Source organism: Crinia signifera, chromosome 8, assembly GCF_055691185.1.
Source record: "Crinia signifera chromosome 8, ASM5569118v1, whole genome shotgun sequence".
Lineage (NCBI taxonomy): Eukaryota > Metazoa > Chordata > Amphibia > Anura > Myobatrachidae > Crinia > Crinia signifera.
Window position 1 is genome coordinate 161544033 of NC_139224.1, and position 20894 is coordinate 161564926.

At 44.4% G+C, this 20894-nt stretch overlaps 1 protein-coding gene across 1 annotated transcript in view; it reads right to left on the bottom strand.

Moving 5' to 3' along the window:
- TIE1 (tyrosine kinase with immunoglobulin like and EGF like domains 1) overlaps nucleotides 1–20894 on the bottom strand; it is a 56865-nt gene that overhangs the window by 11462 nt on the left and 24509 nt on the right. Inside the window, exons 3-12 of the mRNA XM_083157579.1 lie at nucleotides 18639–18761; nucleotides 16627–16782; nucleotides 16365–16496; nucleotides 15937–16077; nucleotides 15079–15207; nucleotides 12660–12805; nucleotides 7341–7485; nucleotides 5921–6079; nucleotides 5194–5331; nucleotides 4708–4998 (exon numbers count right to left, since the gene is read on the bottom strand). Coding sequence (XP_083013705.1) covers nucleotides 4708–4998; nucleotides 5194–5331; nucleotides 5921–6079; nucleotides 7341–7485; nucleotides 12660–12805; nucleotides 15079–15207; nucleotides 15937–16077; nucleotides 16365–16496; nucleotides 16627–16782; nucleotides 18639–18761 — 1560 coding nt within the window. The remainder of the gene's footprint in view (nucleotides 1–4707; nucleotides 4999–5193; nucleotides 5332–5920; nucleotides 6080–7340; nucleotides 7486–12659; nucleotides 12806–15078; nucleotides 15208–15936; nucleotides 16078–16364; nucleotides 16497–16626; nucleotides 16783–18638; nucleotides 18762–20894) is intronic.

Consider the following 20894-nt stretch of genomic DNA (forward strand, 5'->3'; position numbering starts at 1 on the left):
CACCCTAAAATATAGCAAAAGTACAACAGTACGGATAGAGAAGTGTGAAAGGACAGTATATTCCCCAGCTAAGAGAAGTTATTAAAGTAGGAACAATTTTCATTGCAATGTCAATAGTCTGGTTCGAAAGGGGAAATGAAAACTATAGATAAGGAACCCACTATCTGAATATACTACCCAAAACAAACCCCCCCAAAAACCCAACATAAACCTCCCCCAAAACCCCCCACCCTGTATGACCTAACCCCAACCTAGTTATACCTGGATCCCGAGCAACCTACCCCCCCCCCCCCCCCCAACTGTCTATACTACTTTCTCTGAGAGGGATAAAATTAGTGGTCTTTATCTTATGTTAGCTAATCTAGCCTAAAGTCCTAATTCACCCCTTCCTCCCACCCGCTACACTATAGTATCTATCTAACCCCCCCCCCCCAGTATATAAAGGATAAACAGAACGAATGCCCAACAGGGGCAATATGAGACAGGATGAAATCACTTTAAGACCTAAGGGCAGGTCCCCCAAACCCATCGGACAGAAAAACAATGCGATAAGCAGTACACAGGATATATAAATGTAGGTAAAACAGAGTTTAAATACGGGTCGAGTTCGGCAGATATATATAGCAGAATCAACGTGTTTCATATATGTAGGTACAATGATTCTAGAGGCAGGTCTAGGTTCTGGAGTAACAGCCAAGAGGGATAAAGTATGGTCTCCACGACGCAGACAATGTAGGGGCAGAATCTCCCTGCAGTGCAGTCAATTTATTAATAAGCCTGTCAGAAGAGGCGTAGATGGCCGTCAGGATTTGTTGGACTGATGTATCCATTGTTAAGGAGATGGCTGTCCCCACTAGGTTTCAAATTAAAGGAGAGCAGGTGAGCTGCCGCTGAAGGAGTCTAGACAAAGGATAGAGGTGGCTAGCACACCTCTAATCCTACACAGGTTATTAGCAGCAGCGGCACAGTCACAGGGGACGCAGGAGAATAATCAGGCAGGCTGCAGTGGCAAGTATATAATATATAAAGGCAGGCAGACTGCACGTGGCTGGAGTGCAGAGCCAGCAGCCAAGGAGTCCCACCAGCAGCCGAGGAGGATCTTACCCGCAGCGAGAGGGATCACCGCCGGGGCCCAAGAGGACAGTCAAACTGGCAGGAATCTCTGGAGGCAAGATGGCGGCCACGTCGGGAACCACCACACCCCACAGGCACCAGATTCGACAGTGAAGGGTAAAGTCCTACTGAAGAGAGGATAGAAGCCCCAATGCGGCGGTAGTCACAGGCAGCGCAGGGTATAGAGCTCCGATGCGGGGAGACAGGTGGCACCGCAGACACAAGCGCCGCAGAGAGAGGAGTGCTTCAGAGCACGTGGCGCGGCCCGGCCCAGAAGCACACACATCAGGGAGTAAAAGCAGGTCACCCAGCCAAATAAGCACCGCAGATGGTGACCCGGAGGACGCACCCCGCTATCCCAAAGCAGTGGGTAGGTTATTCGCTCCCCAAGGAGGGGGCAAGCAGGATATTTAGCAGGATATCATGACGGAGCTCAGCACATTACATGCTACTACATTGCCGTCGTAGCCACGCCCCGTTACCTCTGGGTTTTACATGTAACGATGGAATAGATTTATTAAGCTCGGTGAAGCGATAAAGTGTCTGTTTTTTATTACCGGCCAATCAGCTCCTACCTGTCATTTTTCAAACCAAGACTGTAACTTCACAGGTAGGAGCTGATTGTCCGGTGATAAAAACCAGACAGTTTATCACTTCACTGAGCTTAATAAATCTGCCCCCAAGTATATGATGGTTCTGACAAAGGGGATGTATTATTTATTTTTTTAATTAGTTTTCAGAAAAATTTGACTCCATGCTAGGTCATGTTCACGGTACTTTCCCCATGGGATGCTCTCCAACAATAGGCCCAGTTATACAGTAGGAAAGGTCTAGATCAGTGGTTCCCAAACTGTGTGCCGTGGCTCCCTGGGGTGCCTCGGGGCACTTGCAGGGGTGCCACGGGTCGGTGGTTCAGGACCAATTCAAATTATTTATGATCAATTATTTATGGACGAAACCAGTGGTGGTGGCTGCCAATCATAAAATATGTGTACAATCAGAAGCAAATCATTCCCTTTACCACATAACTGAACCTAACAAGCACATATAAACACAATGTACTTAATTTTATATACATTTTTTTGGGCCTAAGGGTGCCGTGGAAAAATTCTGATATTCTAGGGAGCCATGATTCGAAAAAGATTGGGAACCCCTGGTCTAGATAAATGATTTAGTTCATTAGGCGTTATGGTACAGTAGATAAGAATGTATCAACGCAATACAAATTGTGATCCAAAAATGAACTTGCAAAGATATGAGCTAACTTTTGAGAATGTTTGGTGCCAGTTACATATCATGTCCTCAGTAGTGCCAGTTACATATCATGTCCCCAGTAGTGCCAGTTACATATCATGTCCCCAGTAGTGCCAGTTACATATCCTGTCCCCAGTAGTGCCAGTTACATATCATGTCCCCAGTAGTGCCAGTTACATATCATGTCCCCAGTAATGCCAGTTACATATCATGTCCCCAGTAGTACCAGTTACAGATGTCCCCAGTAGTGCCAGTTACATATAATTTCCCCAGTAGTGCCAGTTACATATCATGTCCCCAGTAATGCCATATCATGTCCTCAGTAGTGCCAGTTACATATCATGTCCCCAGTAGGGCCAGTTACATATCATGTCCCCAGTAGTGCCAGTTACATATCATGTCCCCAGTAGTGCCAGTTACATATCATGTCCCCAGTAGTGCCAGTTACATATCATGTCCCCAGTAGTGCCAGTTACATATCATGTCCCCAGTAGTGCCAGTTACATATCATGTCCCCAGTAATGCCAGTTACATATCATGTCCCCAGTAGTACCAGTTACAGATGTCCCCAGTAGTGCCAGTTACATATAATTTCCCCAGTAGTGCCAGTTACATATCATGTCCCAGTAGTGCCAGTTACATATGTCCCCATTAGTGCCAGTTACCTATGTTCCCAGTAGTACCAGTTACAGATGTCCCCAGTACTACCAGCTACAGATGTCCCCAGTAGTGCCAGTTACGTATAATTTCCCTAGTAGTGCCAATTACAGATGTCCCCAGTAGTGCCAGTTACAGATGTCTCCATTAGTGCCAGTTATATCATGTCGCCAGTAGTGTCAGTTACAGATATCCCCAGTAGTGCCAGTTACATATCATGTCCCCAGTAGTGCCAGCTACAGATGTCCCCAGTATTGCCAGTTACATTACATGTCCCCAGTAGTGTCAGTACATTCCGGAAACTTTGGTTTTCAGAATAATTTGGATATTAGATTTCCGCATAAGGGATACACAACCTGTACTTTCTGTGCGCCTTTTAAAAAGTATTTTTTCTTTAGCTTTTGAAAGAACATAGATACTTTTCTAGTCGTTATTTAATCCCTGCACACATAAGAATGTCCTGCTGTTTATGTGAAGAGCGGGTGCAGCCTGATGTGTAAAACAATCCTACTACATAAAATGTATTTCATAAAAGTGCAATTTTACTGTGGAGTCAAATAAACGACATTTAACCTAATTATCATAAGAAGAGGCACAAAGAGGGACAATTCCAAATGCAAATGAAAGCTAAATTCCCCTTCCTTCTCTTTTAGGGGCTCATTTATCTTTAATCATTAATTCAATGCGATCTTGGTTTTATATTAGCACCCAGGATCGCATTGCAATATATGATTGTACTGGACCAATGTATCAATGCGTGCCGACAGGGGCCAGAGCTCGGGGGACAAGAGACCATCCCAGCGATGTGCTCAGTTTGGAACTGGCACTGCAGCGCATGCGTAGTCCCGATGACCACACGTGCGCAGTGCCCACTTTTAGGGAGGGTTCCAGGGGAACCCTGTGCCAGCTATGATTGCAATGTGTAGCTCATAGGCTACAGGTGGTGGTTTTGCATTCCGAAACTGGTCAGAAACCCATGGGGGAAGCGGCTGCTGGCAGGAATGGAGGGATCACAGCCATCCTTCCTGCTGTGGTCCCTTCTTCATAAATGAAGGTATATTAAAATATTTGTGGTTAACCCGCAAAAACAATTTTTTCAGTTCAATAACTGCACATATTTGAGCCCCATTATATGGGCTCTGTCTTTCCCATTGGGCTTAATGGGCAGTTGCCCAGGGGCCCAAGGATTATTGGGGCCCACCCCAATGGGGAAGACGGCACTGCAGCAGCGGCAGTGGGTGACGGGGATCCGGGCAGCGGCAGCTTGGAGCTTGCCTTGTACTGTAACGCTATTTGCCGGACGGGAAGCTCTGCTGATTTAAAAAAGACTGTCCAGACGCTGATTGGCTGAGCATCCGGCCAATCAGCGTCTGGCCAGTCTTTTCTAAATCAGCAGCGCTTCCCGCCCCGGCGCTCGGCAAATATTGCTACATCAAGCCCGTGCTGCCCTGATCACCGCCGATGCTGCACATAGGTTTGGGGGGGTTGTGGTTGTTGTTGGGTATGAGGTTTGGGGTTGGGCTGGGGGTTGTGGTTGTTGTTGGAGTTGGGGGGGCCCTCAAATTATTTTGCCTAGGGGCCCACTCTAGTGTTAAGACGGCCCTGGCTCCCAAGCAGAATTACTATATACTGTTCCATGCTGGGTGCTAGGTCTATCAGTAATGAGTAGTGTTGTGCACTCACCTTTGCTGTTGAGTCTGATATAGAAGGGATTGGAGGGTGGCCCCAGGCTTGTGCAATGATAAATAAGGACTTTAAAGATATACTCTGTGTTGGAGCTGAGGCCGTATATACGCGCAGACAGAACATCTATGGACGTTACGTTCTCTTGCAGAAAAACACGGTGGGGAGGGTGATAAACCCTCACCAGGTAACCACTGCCAACCACCTTGTAGGTGGGCAGCTGCCAGTTTATGTACAACGTGTTTCTGTCTTCTATCGAGTAGTCCTTGATCTCTGGCTTCAACGTGGGTTCTGCAGATAAAAAAATATATATTGAAAAGCCCTGTAAGGACTAACACGTTAACAATAAAAGGACGCATTGGAGTTCACTGTCAACATGTCGACCATTTTGACATTCTGAATGATGACGTTCAGATCCTTTGTTCATGTCGACGTAACAACTACATACCCTGGGCACATGGTCAATGACTTAGCGGCCATATTTACCTATGCAGTCGGTTTCTAGAACAGCCAGTGGCCCCAGTGGGCCTTCACCACCGGGCCCTTGCCGGCTCAGCTGGAACTGCACCAGGTAAGTGGTGACAGGTTTTAGGTTCGGTAATGTGATGTTGTCTTTGTGATCCACTGGAAAATACAGAGGGTTTATGTGTTATATGCAGTGCGAACAGGTGCAACCAGTGGCGGCTCCAGAGGTGGGGCTGCAGCTTCAAAAACATTCAAATAGGGGATAGACACCAACTGCCACTGCCAGTCAGTCCTGGCCAGTTGGTGAGTCTCCCTATTTGAATATCGGATGGCGCTGCAGCTCTGGAGCCGCCACTGGATGTAACTCTTAATCAGCCTTCTACAAAGCAACAACATGAAACAAATGATTTGCTGATATGCGGCAATCTCTAGGGAACCGCACAGGAATGCGGGTGCCACAACACACAACGAGGGCACCGTACGCAGGATGAGGGGTGGATCGCGGTATTCCCAGGTGTTGTGCGATGACACACATTTTTATGCACCCACTCAATAAGGGGTTTCTTTTAGAGGGGGGGGATATCAAACAATTTAAGAGGAACATGAATCCATGTACTAACGGGGCGTGCACATTATAGATTCCCCCGTTGTGTCACTCTAACAGGACCAAGCACACCAGGCACCGAAATCCTAAAAACGATACAAGTGAGTTCAAATGAAAGTGAATTCCAGGAAGCATTTTCCATACCTATAATGTTAGACCAATCCGATTTACTTTCCTTGGGTTTGTATAGTAACTTTATGGATGAAATTGGTCCGTCTCCTTTGAAACGTTGCAGTGGAGCCAGGATCAGCTGCCTGCTGCGCCGGTCCAGCAATCTTGGCGGCTCCAGAGGTTCCGGTGGGACTGAAAGAGAGATATAGAGCCATGAGATATGTAATACGGCGGGTGCTTTAAAACCTCTTCTCAATGAGGACCACATGCACAAAGCGATAAAGTACCAGCCAATCAGCTCCTAACTGGTATTCTACCGGCTGTGTTTGAAATATGACAAGAGCTGATTGGTTGGTGATTTATCACTCTTAATTTGATCACTTTTCAAGGCTTAGTACATCTGGTCCTCAATCCCTGAAATATTTGTAAGGGTCATGGAGGAGACCCTCAAATTCTGTACCAATAAACGTTCCCTGAGGACCGTTTAGGGAAACCCGAGTTCCGATTGTCCATCCATTATTTGCATCATCAAAACTTGTGCCAGCACTATGACAGGTGCAGGTGGTCTGCCCGGAGTACGTCCCCCAGTCTGAGCGATGAAGCATCTGAGTGCGCAGCCGACGACACGCCCATAAAACTGTCCATCTGCATCTTCTGCATGGTCAGCTCCCAGTCATCCCCCAATCACCACACAGTACACTTTTACATTCATACATTCGGTACAGTCTTTATTTGCCGGTACAGACCGTTAAAAAACGGTACTGTACCCAGGGCCGGTGCAAGGCACCGGAGCGCCCCAGGCGAGTCGGGGTGGGGGCGCCCCGGTGCCCGGGGGGTGGGGTGGTACCTGTATTATAAAACTGGCGGCGTCAGCGTCCCTGCAGTGCTGGAGCGGGCAGGGGTGTCCGTGCCGTGGGGGTACCTGCGGCGCTGTCACTGTGTATAAAGCTGCTGGCGGCGGCGGCGGGGTCCCTGCAGTGAATAGAGAATAACTAGCGCTATGCGGCGGCGCGGGAAGCGCTTCTGATTTTGAAAACACTTGCCACACGCTGATTGGCTGAATCTCAGCCAATCAGCGTGCGGCAAGTGTTTTCAAACCCAGAAGCGCTTCCCAGGCCGCCGCATAGCGCTAGTTATTCTCTATTCACTGCAGGGACCCCGCCGCCAGCAGCAGCTTTATACACAGTGACAGCGCCGCAGGTACCCCCGCGGCACGGACACCCCTGCCCGCTCCAGCACTGCAGGGACGCCGACGCCGCCAGCTATATGCACATGCTGGGGGTGAGTGGCGAACTGCCGCCCTCTAGGTGCCGGCGCCCTAGGCAAATGCCTAGAGCTGCATAGTGGTGGCCCTGACTGTACCGGCAAATTCGGTACAGTTGGAGGGTATGATATACATGTAATCAATCAGTGCCCGATGACACTATTAATCAGAAAATTTATGATTGTTTACCTCTGACATACACTTGAAATTTCCGGTTGTCCTGCCCCCCGCTGGTGGATACACGGCATTCCCATATTCCATTGTCAGACAGAGTTATAGAGGGGACGGTGAAAGTGCACGTGCTGCGCTCCGAATCCAGGACTGCTTGACTGGCCTATGGGGGGCGAGAGTGAGCAGGGATCAGCTTCCACACAATGACAGCAGAGGATGTGTACAGTTTATTTAGGGTAAGAATTTGTGCTAGTCATCTTTCTGCAATTAAACACAATTATTTAATTACACCCCTTTCACATCACATGCCGGTTCATGCCGGTTTCTTGCCGGTTCGACACGGTAATTGGTGCGATGTGAAAGGGGTTACCGGGTCCAGCAAACCGGTAGCAACACGGCAATACAAACCGGTAAAAAAGAAGGGTTCTTACCGGTTCGTTGCCCTGTTGCTTTGTGGTTAATCGGGTCGAGCGACCTGTTTCCTGTTCACACTATGGAGGAGGCAGTGCTTGGAGCAGCGCCAGTTCTAAGCACTGCCTCCTCCCCTGCCCCCGATGATGCTCCGTCGCTCTGCCCCACCCTCGCATGACGCCAGAGAATCAGCAATGCTGTGATTACCTATATGCTTCTGCCTGTAACTACGCTTGCCTACGAAATTAATCTGGTATGCTGTGACCCGCTTTATAAAAAGAGATCAAAGTCTTCATCTGAATCCCCGTGTACATGATCCTTGTCACATATATATATATATATATATATATATGGGGAACAGACTCTCGTTTCGCGCCACTGGTTTTTATAGTAACTATGCTAGGGCTGCCGGACCCACACGGACCCCTGTTGGATGGGGACAAAAGGAATGTGAATGGCAGTTGTGGGTTGGCGCCCTTTTGTGAGATCTTTAATGATTAGATCTACAAAGCCTTAAGTTGGAATTCCATACACATAAAAGTAAAGTCCAAAATTCATATATAAATTTATTAAAATGTCTCTGGATCCACACTGTATTGGTGGGTAGATCAGATCATAAAAATTTCAGTGGTACAGTTCATATCGGTACAATAGACGATCCCAACGCGTTTCGTCCCAACACGGGACTTCATCAGGGGTTCGCTATGAACATAAACATATACAGATTCTTAATTTTGCAACTTGCATAATCAATATCATACAATTTTAATAACAATTTAAAAATAAATGATATACAAAGAAGGACTTCACTTAAAATCATTTTTACAGTGTTTGTAGGCTAATCTTATCAGCATGTGACATTTATCATTTGACAAAAAATGATGATGGATGAAAAAAGGCAGGTGTTAGGTAGAAAAGATGAATGAAGAAAAGAACGAGGAAAACAAGAAAAATAATGGTTTCCAAGAATTGAGGTGATGACATGAAGAAAGATTAGGAGTATATTTATGGCTTTGACATACCAAAAAGTATAGGGATAAGTTCCTCAGTGTTTTCGCTATGGACGTCTCCGACTGAGTTTATATATAATATAACTTTAAGAATACGAAAAGGTACCTGAAAGAAGACATGTCCATTTTTAAGAGAATGTTCTGATATATGGCATATAATATGGATGAAAGATTTTTTAAAGGGAGGAAAAAATTCTTACTGAGTGGTCAATTACCTTGGAGAGTTATTACTATATAAAATCTATTGTTCCACAGGAGCTTTCTCCTTCTTAATTGCGGGTTAGGCTTCCCGATAATTAGCTCAGCACACTCAGATCATACATGTGCAGGTAATTGTGAGACTGTGGGTATATGTAAAAAAATATATATACACATGAGTATACTCTTGTACTTTTATGTTCGAGACAGGATTCACTGATAAAATGAAGTTATTTACCTTGGGATTTCAGGGTTCTAGGGTATTCACCCTGCTGTACCCTCCCAGACTCCGTTCACTTTTTCGGAGAAGATTCTGCTTTATACTGATTGAAAAGTGTTTTTCATTTGTAAAAAAGTTGTAAGGACATGATAAATCACAGTTTGCATAGGACTCTAAGGACAATTACCTACAGATATGGGATCCTTTTTCTAATACACGCTTTATGGATGTATTCAGACTGTGCCCATTGGCCTTGTAGAGTAGACACACTTATTCAGGAACCGTTCTGGATCTATGGGAAATGAGACGCTCTGAGTCAACTGGTGTTAAATATCTTAGTGATAGGATTTTCTAAAAGTTAGTCCCTAATAGATTTGAAGGGTGTTATAATTAGTTAACCCTGCAGATTAGCAGGCATGGTATTCAGATTGCTCTTATTCTGATAAACCCCATGGGTAGCTACCTTGAGGAATATTTCCCATATAATTAGTTCCACTATGACAGGGAAAAATAGAAAAAGCAACGAAAAATCTGACATACATACCAAGGTATATTCAAGAATAAGGTGTGACCAATGTATAGTCAGAAACTGATCGAAAACAGGGTTGTCACTGTCTGGTGAAAGAATATAAATACATTCTTAAATAATTTTTATATACTATAAACATATTACATAGAAGTCACAGTTCCTACAAAACATGGTTTAACAAATGCAAAACTTAGCACTCAATAAACTGGGAGTGGATAGCTTACCCTTTCGTAGATGTGTACCAGTGTGAAGGTTCAGTGGGAATGAAAGGCCCTATCTCATGGCCCAGGTATATATAGTGACTAGTCGTGACATCACTTCCTGTTAGGGTTAATGAAAACCATCACAGTTCCCCGCAACCGGTGGAACGCAATCCGGAAGTGCTACTTGTTAAGACGGCGATAACAACGCCGCTATTTTGGGGACAATGGGGGGGAGATCCATCAAGTGGAGATGGATCCCATATCCCCCCACTGTACAACCAATGTTAATAAACATCGGTGTTACAAATCAAAGGTGATTTATGACTATAATAAACGGCTGTGACAGCCGCTAAGCATGCTGGGTAGTCCAGCCCTTAACATTAATTCTATACAGAAAAACGTCCAATATTTAGGTTTATTATTAATTATCATATAGTTACCAGAACAGTAATTTAATTAGATAGGAACATCCACGATTTGTAAACGAATATGATGGTTTTCATTAACCCTAACAGGAAGTGATGTCACGACTAGTCACTATATATACCTGGGCCATGAGATAGGGCCTTTCATTCCCACTGAACCTTCACACTGGTACACATCTACGAAAGGGTAAGCTATCCACTCCCAGTTTATTGAGTGCTAAGTTTTGCATTTGTTAAACCATGTTTTGTAGGAACTGTGACTTCTATGTAATATGTTTATAGTATATTAAAAAAAAAAAAAAAAAAAAAAAAAAAACCTAGGTGAAATGGAATGCACATATGAAATTATTTAAGAATGTATTTATATTCTTTCACCAGACAGTGACAACCCTGTTTTCGATCAGTTTCTGACTATACATTGGTCACACCTTATTCTTGAATATACCTTGGTATGTATGTCAGATTTTTCGTTGCTTTTTCTATTTTTCCCTGTCATAGTGGAACTAATTATATGGGAAATATTCCTCAAGGTAGCTACCCATGGGGTTTATCAGAATAAGAGCAATCTGAATACCATGCCTGCTAATCTGCAGGGTTAACTAATTATAACACCCTTCAAATCTATTAGGGACTAACTTTTAGAAAATCCTATCACTAAGATATTTAACACCAGTTGACTCAGAGCGTCTCATTTCCCATAGATCCAGAACGGTTCCTGAATAAGTGTGTCTACTCTACAAGGCCAATGGGCACAGTCTGAATACATCCATAAAGCGTGTATTAGAAAAAGGATCCCATATCTGTAGGTAATTGTCCTTAGAGTCCTATGCAAACTGTGATTTATCATGTCCTTACAACTTTTTTACAAATGAAAAACACTTTTCAATCAGTATAAAGCAGAATCTTCTCCGAAAAAGTGAACGGAGTCTGGGAGGGTACAGCAGGGTGAATACCCTAGAACCCTGAAATCCCAAGGTAAATAACTTCATTTTATCAGTGAATCCTGTCTCGAACATAAAAGTACAAGAGTATACTCATGTGTATATATATTTTTTTACATATACCCACAGTCTCACAATTACCTGCACATGTATGATCTGAGTGTGCTGAGCTAATTATCGGGAAGCCTAACCCGCAATTAAGAAGGAGAAAGCTCCTGTGGAACAATAGATTTTATATAGTAATAACTCTCCAAGGTAATTGACCACTCAGTAAGAATTTTTTCCTCCCTTTAAAAAATCTTTCATCCATATTATATGCCATATATCAGAACATTCTCTTAAAAATGGACATGTCTTCTTTCAGGTACCTTTTCGTATTCTTAAAGTTATATTATATATAAACTCAGTCGGAGACGTCCATAGCGAAAACACTGAGGAACTTATCCCTATACTTTTTGGTATGTCAAAGCCATAAATATACTCCTAATCTTTCTTCATGTCATCACCTCAATTCTTGGAAACCATTATTTTTCTTGTTTTCCTCGTTCTTTTCTTCATTCATCTTTTCTACCTAACACCTGCCTTTTTTCATCCATCATCATTTTTTGTCAAATGATAAATGTCACATGCTGATAAGATTAGCCTACAAACACTGTAAAAATGATTTTAAGTGAAGTCCTTCTTTGTATATCATTTATTTTTAAATTGTTATTAAAATTGTATGATATTGATTATGCAAGTTGCAAAATTAAGAATCTGTATATGTTTATGTTCATAGCGAACCCCTGATGAAGTCCCGTGTTGGGACGAAACGCGTTGGGATCGTCTATTGTACCGATATGAACTGTACCACTGAAATTTTTATGATCTGATCTACCCACCAATACAGTGTGGATCCAGAGACATTTTAATAAATTTATATATGAATTTTGGACTTTACTTTTATGTGTATGGAATTCCAACTTAAGGCTTTGTAGATCTAATCATTAAAGATCTCACAAAAGGGCGCCAACCCACAACTGCCATTCATATATATATATATATATATATATATATATATATATATATATATAGGTAGTGCCTTGCCTACAATATTCAGACAGTCAGTTTTCACAAATAAATACCATTTAATACACCAAAATCATACGTATACGCTTAGGAATTAATTCACACAAAGTCAAATTGCACTTGGAATTAATTGCATAGGCATCACATTAATCATGTATATTGGGATTTGAGAAGAAAATAAATATCACAGCAAATCTATAGTTGGAAACAACAAACCCCATATTGCAGGCAGCAATGATAGTATCAATACTTGCAAAACTTCCCAAAATATGTTGTTACTAATGTTGTTGTATAGAAATGTAGTTTAGAAATGTAGGCAATTTTGCACTCACGACTAGTACAGAACCATCGGGACGGCGCAGTACAATACTCTCCCGGACAGGCTGGGGGTTACCGGATGCAGCACAAGTCAGTAAAGCCGTGGAATTCAAATTAAACTCAACCTCAGATCGAAGATCAATGATTTGGGGAAGCCGATCTGAAATTAAAATATTAAAGAAAGTTATATAAAGCCTAAACAAATAATAAAATGTGACACCACAATTAAATAATACAGACAGTGCTGCGGTCTTTTCTTTAGATGCAACACATTCCCATTAGTTGTGAGAGTCTCAACCATCAGCGCAGGGCCTGACATACAGTATAGGGCAAAGCAATATCTGTGTGGAGTTTGTATATCCTCCCAGTACGGGTCAGAATCAGCCACATACTGTATACATTTTGATGTAACCTATGTCTAGAATCATTTCTGTAACATATGAGAAAATGAAATAGCAATCAGCCATGTTGGAATGCCACAGTTATTGGCTTGGCCACAAGAGGGCACTGTTGTATTGTGTTCTATGGTCATAATTCCATACATGTCTGCAGATAACATTTTCCCGTTGACTATTAAGGAAATTGCGTTTGAGCAGAAGAAAATTGGGTGTGGACCGCTTGGTTGACAGTGTCTAGGTCGATACTCAATAGGTTGACCACTACTGGTCGATAGGCAAAAGGTCGACATGCATTGGGTTGACATAAACAAAAGGTTGAAACAATCAAAATGTCGACATGGGAAAAGGTCGACATACTGTTATATTCTCTCTCTATGCCCACTGGGATGGTAAAGTATGAACAAATCGTTTTTTGTTTTTTTAAATCACGAAAAACTCATGTCAACCTTTTTCTATGGCACCTTTTGCCTGTGTCGACTTTTTGTCCATGTCAATCTTATATATGCATTCCTTTTCCATGTGTACACTTCCCGCCTGTCGGCCAATAATACTTTTAGCATTAAAGATTATTCCATATTGAATCGGACGACACAGAAGTCGGAATCGCGACTGTTAAATGCGTGTCGGGATCCCGACTTACAGGGGCTACTCTCCCTCATGAGAGAGGGAGAGTATAAGGGCCAGATGTATCAAGCTTCAAAAAAGGATAAAATGGAGAGTGAAAACAGCCAGCCAATCAGCTGCTTACTGACTTGCTACTTCCTGGGTTTGAAAAATGACAGGTAGGAGCTAATTGGCTGGTTGTTTATCACTCTCTAATTGATCACTTTTTAAAGGTTGATACACCTGGACCTATGGGAGGAGAGGGAGAAGAGGGAGAACAGAACCTGTGGCGAGAGCAGCGATCCCACAATGGGCTGTGATGCGCTTGCCGCCCTGTCGGAGTAACGGAAGTCGGAATTAAGATGTTGGACGTCTGACCGTTGGAATCCCTACTGTCGAGCGCTATACCACCACCCCCCACACACAGAGGTTCCCGATGACAATATCTAGGCTGATAGTCAATAGGTCGATAGCAAAAGTTTGACATGCAGAAGGTCAAATGGTCGACACAAGCAAAATTTCGGCATGGCAATGGTCGACATATGAAAAGGTCAACATATCATTACACGATTTGTTCATACTTTCTGTGGACACCACCAGGCCCGACGCATGGACAGCGCAGCGAGCCACACAGGACCATACACTAATTGGGGGTCTGGGAGCTCAGGTGTCGACAGTGACACCCAAAAATCTGAAAACCCCATGTCGACCTTTTTATGTGGTCACCTCCTCCATGTCGGCATTTGTGCGTATGTTGACCTGTTATCAATTTCGACCTAGACAATGTCAACCCTATGATCCATATCCCCCTTTATTACAACATCAATGGGCTGTTTATTATTGATCCCCCACTTATCTTCCTTGTAGCTCTCAACGGATCTTAGTACATCACATTTTTTTAGATGGCTATACTGCAAAAAGCGATATTCAGGGGTAAATTTACTAAAGTGAGAGTTTTTAGACGTGAGATGTTGCCCCTAGCAACCAAATTAGATTATACGTATTATTATTTAGCACCTTCTAGAACAGGTATGTCCAAACTACGGCCCTCCAGCTGTTGTGAAACTACACGTCCCATCATGCTTTGCCCCAGTTTTGCTATCAGGGAATGCTAAAACGATGGCAAGGCATGCTGGGATGTGTAGTTTCAGAATAGCTGGAGGGCCACAGTTTGGACATGCCTGCTCTAGAAGATAATAGAATCTGATTGGTTGCGATGGACAACATCCCATCTTCAACAGAACTCCCACCTTAGTAAATGTACCCCTCAGAGAGAGAGAGAGAAATAACATTCTTATTACATAATTGCTAACATTACATTGTCTCATATATATTGCTACAGGACGTTCTATCGCTGCCCACTGCAATACATACAGGCAAGCAGTAGGGGGCAGTATTGAGTAACAGATGCCTCACACAGTATAAATCTTACCCGACTTCTCGCAGTGCTGTCCGTGCCAGCCATTGGGGCACACGCAGCCACTGAACCTGTTACAGGAGCCTCCACTCTCGCACTCACACTTCAGGGCACAGTTTGCGCCGTAGTCGCCGGGGGCACAGGCTGTAGAAATATAAATAGTGACCACACATGAAAAGGAGTCGGTGTGTGCGGCAGGGCCATCTCTATGTATGGGCTCAATGGGCCCTTGCTCAAGGGCCCCACATTCCAAAGGGTCTGTGCCAGGCTGCCAGCAGACAGTGCTGGATTTAAGGATCAGGCAGGCGTCTTCTATGCTGGCTCCGGGATGGGTGGAGGCCATGCAAAAGAATTTAAAGGCCACCTCTGTCCAGGTGAAAGACTAAGAGCAGCAGCTTTGGTCTGGGCTGGTCACTAGGTTGGCATGTGCCCCCTGACCCGCAACAGCAGTAACAGTCATGTGAATGGGTGGATAGGGGCCTTAGTGCTTTTTTTTGCCGAGGTGCCTACACTGATGTTAAGATGACCCTGGTGTGCAGATGCAGGGGGATGCTTAGCACTAAAATAAGGGATTAGGTAAAAGCCGGACCGGACCAGCAACCTGCAGCAATCTCAGCAACTGTGGAGCTTGCTGTGCATGTCTCCCTGCACCGTTTGCTGTAACATACTCAGGGATGGGCACAGGAAACTCTACAGTGGCAAAAGTCGCTATATGGTCCGGTCTGGTGTGTTTCATACTTGGGGACCCACACAGAGAGCTCCACAGCTACATGGAGATGGAATGGTCCGGCATTCCGGCTTTCACCCAATCCCCTAATATAAAACATTACAGACCACTGCCTGAGAGGTGGGCACGGAGATTGGGTTTGGTACCTGTTTGGCAATGTGAGCCGGTCCAGCCGCTACCACAGGAACATCCATAGGGGTCCGGAAGGCAGAACGTCAGCCCCTTACAGCCTTGATCTTTCTTACAGGACTCCTGACAGTTTCTGCCAAAGGTCCCTTCTCTGCAGGCTGGAAAAAAAGTTTGGGAAATGTATTATAACCACGGAATATGGAATTCTGTAGGAAAAGTTGTTCTCTTCTTTGTGCCACATATACAGGAATGTCTGCCTCTCAGCTTTACCATATGGGTCACATATCCCTGTGTTTCACCCCATCGCCCCCAACTCATCGTAGTCATTCCTAGAAGCGAGAGCCTGCTTATTAGTAATGATGATAAAGCCCCTTAATACAGGATGAAGAGCACGTGGGGTGATTGCTGCCGTTACACATGGATATTAGAACACAGATCAATGTACCCTTTTCACAGCGTGGTCCCATGAACCCTGGGGCACAGATGCACTCTCCGCTGCCGTCATGGCACACTCCACCGTTTAGACAGTCGAGGCAGTCCTTCTGGCATGATGGACCCCACTTATTGGTGGGGCACCCTGTATTACAGAATGAATACAGTTACTACAACAATGAAAACTAACTTAATATACCATTACCATCAATAAATAAGTATATACATAGTTATACGTGTATATATATATATTCTGATAAGTTTCCACTCCTCACCTCTTACGATGAGTCTGAAGAAGGCGCTGGCCAGGGGACTCGCTGCCATGAACGCGGCGCTGTACACCCCGGCCTGGTTAAGCTGCACTGATTGGAACGTCAGCACCGCTCTCCCACCTGTTATCTCATTCTTGTATGTGGTCTGGAATATGGTTCCTGCAATGTAAGAGAGAGTGTTAAAAGAAAGATTGCAAGTCCCCAGATAAATCCCACTAGTGTCCAGAATTAGCATAGCTCCGAACATGACCCTCTCCAGGAGGGACAAAATGCTCCGCTCCTGGACTGTCTTCTTAAGGCATGATTACCTTGAACTGTGTTGAACAGGCTAATTAATAACATTAAGGTGCTTCAACACAGGTGATAGCAATCATACATGAAAGGTGCGTACACACGGGGGCGATTATTGCAAATATCGCTGGAAATATGGTCGCTGAGCGACCATATTGTCAGGAATGGGAGTGTGCACCGGCGATAAATCGCCGGGTGCGCGCTCCCGTTTTCTGCCCGTAGTGATCGCTGGTCACAGGAGCATGCTCCTGCGACCAGCTGATTTCCACTGCTGGGCTCCCCCGGCAGTTTCTTTTTCATCAGCGACCATCTCTGGTCGCTGATGAACAGGAGACACTGAGCAATATATTGCTCCCCCGTTTGTACACAGCTTAAGACAGAAGTTCATTAGCAGAGCAATGTGTCCCTCCTAGAGAGGGTCATGTTGGGAGGTATGAATTAGGCACATGGAGGAACCACAACTCCCAGCGGGGGGATATGAATATATGCACCCAATTCAGTGTACAAATAAATATAATTGGAACTCTGGCCCTTATTCTGGTTTACTCGCAAAGGCAAATTCCTTCTGAAATGGACAAAACCATGTGCACTGCAAGTAGACCAGATGTAATATGTGCAGAGAGACCAGAATAAGGGCCTCAATACTGTGAACTCTATACTACGTGAGTAATATTGGGGTATATAGGGTGCGATTTCTGTGACCTGTGATTGTAAACTTGCGAGCAGGGCCCTCATACCTCTATTCCTGTCTGTTATTACCCACTTTTCTATTATCTGTGTTTACAATTGTGATTAATATTTGTGATATATAAGAAACGGTTAATAAATGGAAAAAAAATGTGAAAAACTCATGTTGCCCGTGCTCCCATCACTCTAACGCTAGCGGCTAGCTTCCGTTACTGTTAGGTTAATTAGCTTCTAATGAAATGAGCCCTAGCATGGGGTTGGGTGATAGAGAAATTAGATTGTAAGCTCTATGGTGGCAGATAATGCTGTAAATGATTATAATTCTCTGTAAAGTGCTATATAAATAACTTAACAAAATGAGTAACACCATCCTCCCAAATGGAATTATTCAGCACAGGTAACTGCAGTAGTAAATAAGAGGAGCTCAGGCAGGGCAATCCTGGCGTATAGCCACACCAGGCAGCTGCCCAGAGTCCCACAATTGTATGGGCCTTTGAGCAGGGGCAGTTGGTGGTCACATGATCACAGAGCACCATTCTCTATCTACCTTCCAGCCTGCAGCCAGACAGAGAATGGCTGTCAGCATGCTGATTGGTTAATGTCTGGAGCTCTCCACCAATCACAGTGACTTACAGCCATTCACTGTATAGAAGAATGTGGAGAGATGGCACAGGACTACACTAGGGGCATGTCATAATTTCCTTAATTGGTTCCTCCTGTGTATGGGTGTGTAGGGGCCCCAGTGAGATGAGTTTCCCAGGGCCGGTGCTCAGGCTCCAAGCTTAGGTGCAGGACATTTTGTACTGGGTGATCTGGTGACAAGTTCAAGGCTGCTGAGTCATCAGTAGGTCCCAGGTATAGAGGTGGCATGGCCACTGGAGGTGGCACAGCTATGCTGCATCATTGTGTACATTCCTATGGTGTATGCTGGGTGGGGCAATAGCACAGGCACAGGGGGAAGGTGGGTGTTACACCTCCTCTGTATTCCCAGGTCCTTCTAGAGCCCCAGACCTGGCTTATTATTATCCATTACATACCATTGTACTTCCACATGATGTCCTGGTGTAACGTCTTCTCCCCTTTGGCTTGTATTTTGGCCTCTAATTGTGCATCCTGGTTCACACTCACCGTCACTGTGACCTTCACCGGGGCCAGATCAGCTGGAAGAAAGCACAAGACAGGGGTAATGGACCCTCTACAATTGACGCATCTAGAAAGCGGACAGGGACTGAATTCCGTCGCTATACGTCTATTAATGCAATTAGTTGCCTTGTTCTCTAGACTTACAGTAAACATTGACATTATCCATTATTGTACAATTGGGTCACAGTGTCATCCCATGAGAGATCATTTAAACCTCTAGGATGGGGGCTGGCATGAAGGAACATCACATGACTTAGGCTGCCTATGGTGTGGCAGGGACTAGTCAGTGTAGGACTTGATTTGAGGTCTTGCTGCTGTGAGCAAACTCTCCCTGTTCCCAGTCTTCCCAGCCTCCTCTGTGGTTCTGTTGTTGGTAATTGAGCGTTGGCTATCTTGTGGCAGGAGAAAACGCCAGGTCCCCAGTCTCAGTGCAATTGCTTATTTGAAGTACGCTCCCTTCGTTGATGGGTAGTTGGCTGTACCACCTTGGTGGGGGTACTTTCATCACCCAAATGGGTGGTTAGTAAAGATAGAGGGTGAGTGCATACATTTCTGCTTGTAATGCCTCCCTGGGCATTGCAGAATTGGCTGATTCTGGCCGTCCTTTCTTTGCCACCATAGTCTTTTTTAACCCTTTCAGGTCCAACATCTAGTCAGACTCAACAGCCCTAGCGCTAGTAGCAGATCCAATGGTGAGCCGCTTTAAAATAAGAACATTAACATCGTTCAACAGGTTGACCATTTTTTAATAATACATTTTTTTACAGTTAATTTAAACGTTTGAATTGCAAAAAAAACAAAAATGTGGACTGCAAAGGGTTAAAGTTAATATTAATATGCCATTTAAGAAACAAGCTAACTCTATCAAATCTACACCTCAGTGTCTTTATTGATTCAATATTTATTTGCATTATCAGGGCCGTCAATAGGGGGGTGCTGTGGGTACAGCTGTGCCGGGCAGCTCATTTTGTCCACACACACACGAACACACACACACCCCCCGACTGCCTCCGCTGCGCACAGTGTGCTGAACAATGCAGGTCCCAGAGTGCAGGCTTATTTAACCCAGGACACTAGCAGCCAATTAAAATGCAGCACCAGCTTTTGAGCCAATCAGAGCTTGCGTATTGGCAGCCAATCCAAGCGGCTGCTGGTACGCGAGCTCTGATTGGCTCACCAGCCGGTGCTGGATTTTAAATGTCCGCCGGCATCCCAAGTTGAAGAAGCTCCGGGACATTCGGACTGCAGCTCAGCGGAAGAGAAGTTGGGGGAGCAGGAGCCGGGTTACGGTAAGTCAAGTGAGGAGACGGGCCTGGGGCCCGGACTAGAAATAAGTCCCGGGCCCCAAAATTACTGATGACATATGTGTTATTAACCCTTCATTGTGCATTTACGCAATGATAATTCATGCAAGGAAAGCCAGTTGTGAGAAGGGCGGAGGACTTATGTGATTATTAGAGGCTGTCCCCTACTTTCCCTTGTTTTCTAGCCTGAGTCTTTATCATGAGCTCTGTTTCTTTCCTGCTTTTCAAGACACATCCGTATCAGAGACTTTCTTGTAAGGAGGATGAGTGACAGAAGCTTCCTCACAGATTAATCCCCATCAAGTTACTATGGCGCAGATAGTGTGCTTTCCCTGGGAACTCTGGGATGCCGGGCCATTAAGTCTCATTATCTGTGTAACCAGTGATAGCATCACACATACAATCCTACAGTCAGGAAATAAGGAAAGCTGGAGGCAGACAATCAGGGACTGGAAGGCTGGGGGCCGTACCTCTAATGAACTTTCATTTATTTGAAGTGTTTGGGATCTGTTCATTAAAAGAGTGTTAGAAAATATATATTAAGAGTCAAATATAGTGTTATAATAAATAATCCATCAGGGAAACTTGATAAAACCTCTGTATGGATAGTAACAGCAACACTGACACAGACAAAGTAACAAATTCTGAATTATTGTTTTCATTTTTTTAATCACTGTTGTCTGGAAACAATTACTATGTTACTATGTTTCCAATTGTGAAGCACAACGGAATATGCTGTGCTATATAAAAAACTGTAAAAAAAACAAAAAAAAACGTAATGTTTGTTTCCGCATCAGACTTCCTGTTTGTCTTTGGAAAATACCGTAATTATCTCTCTCATACCGC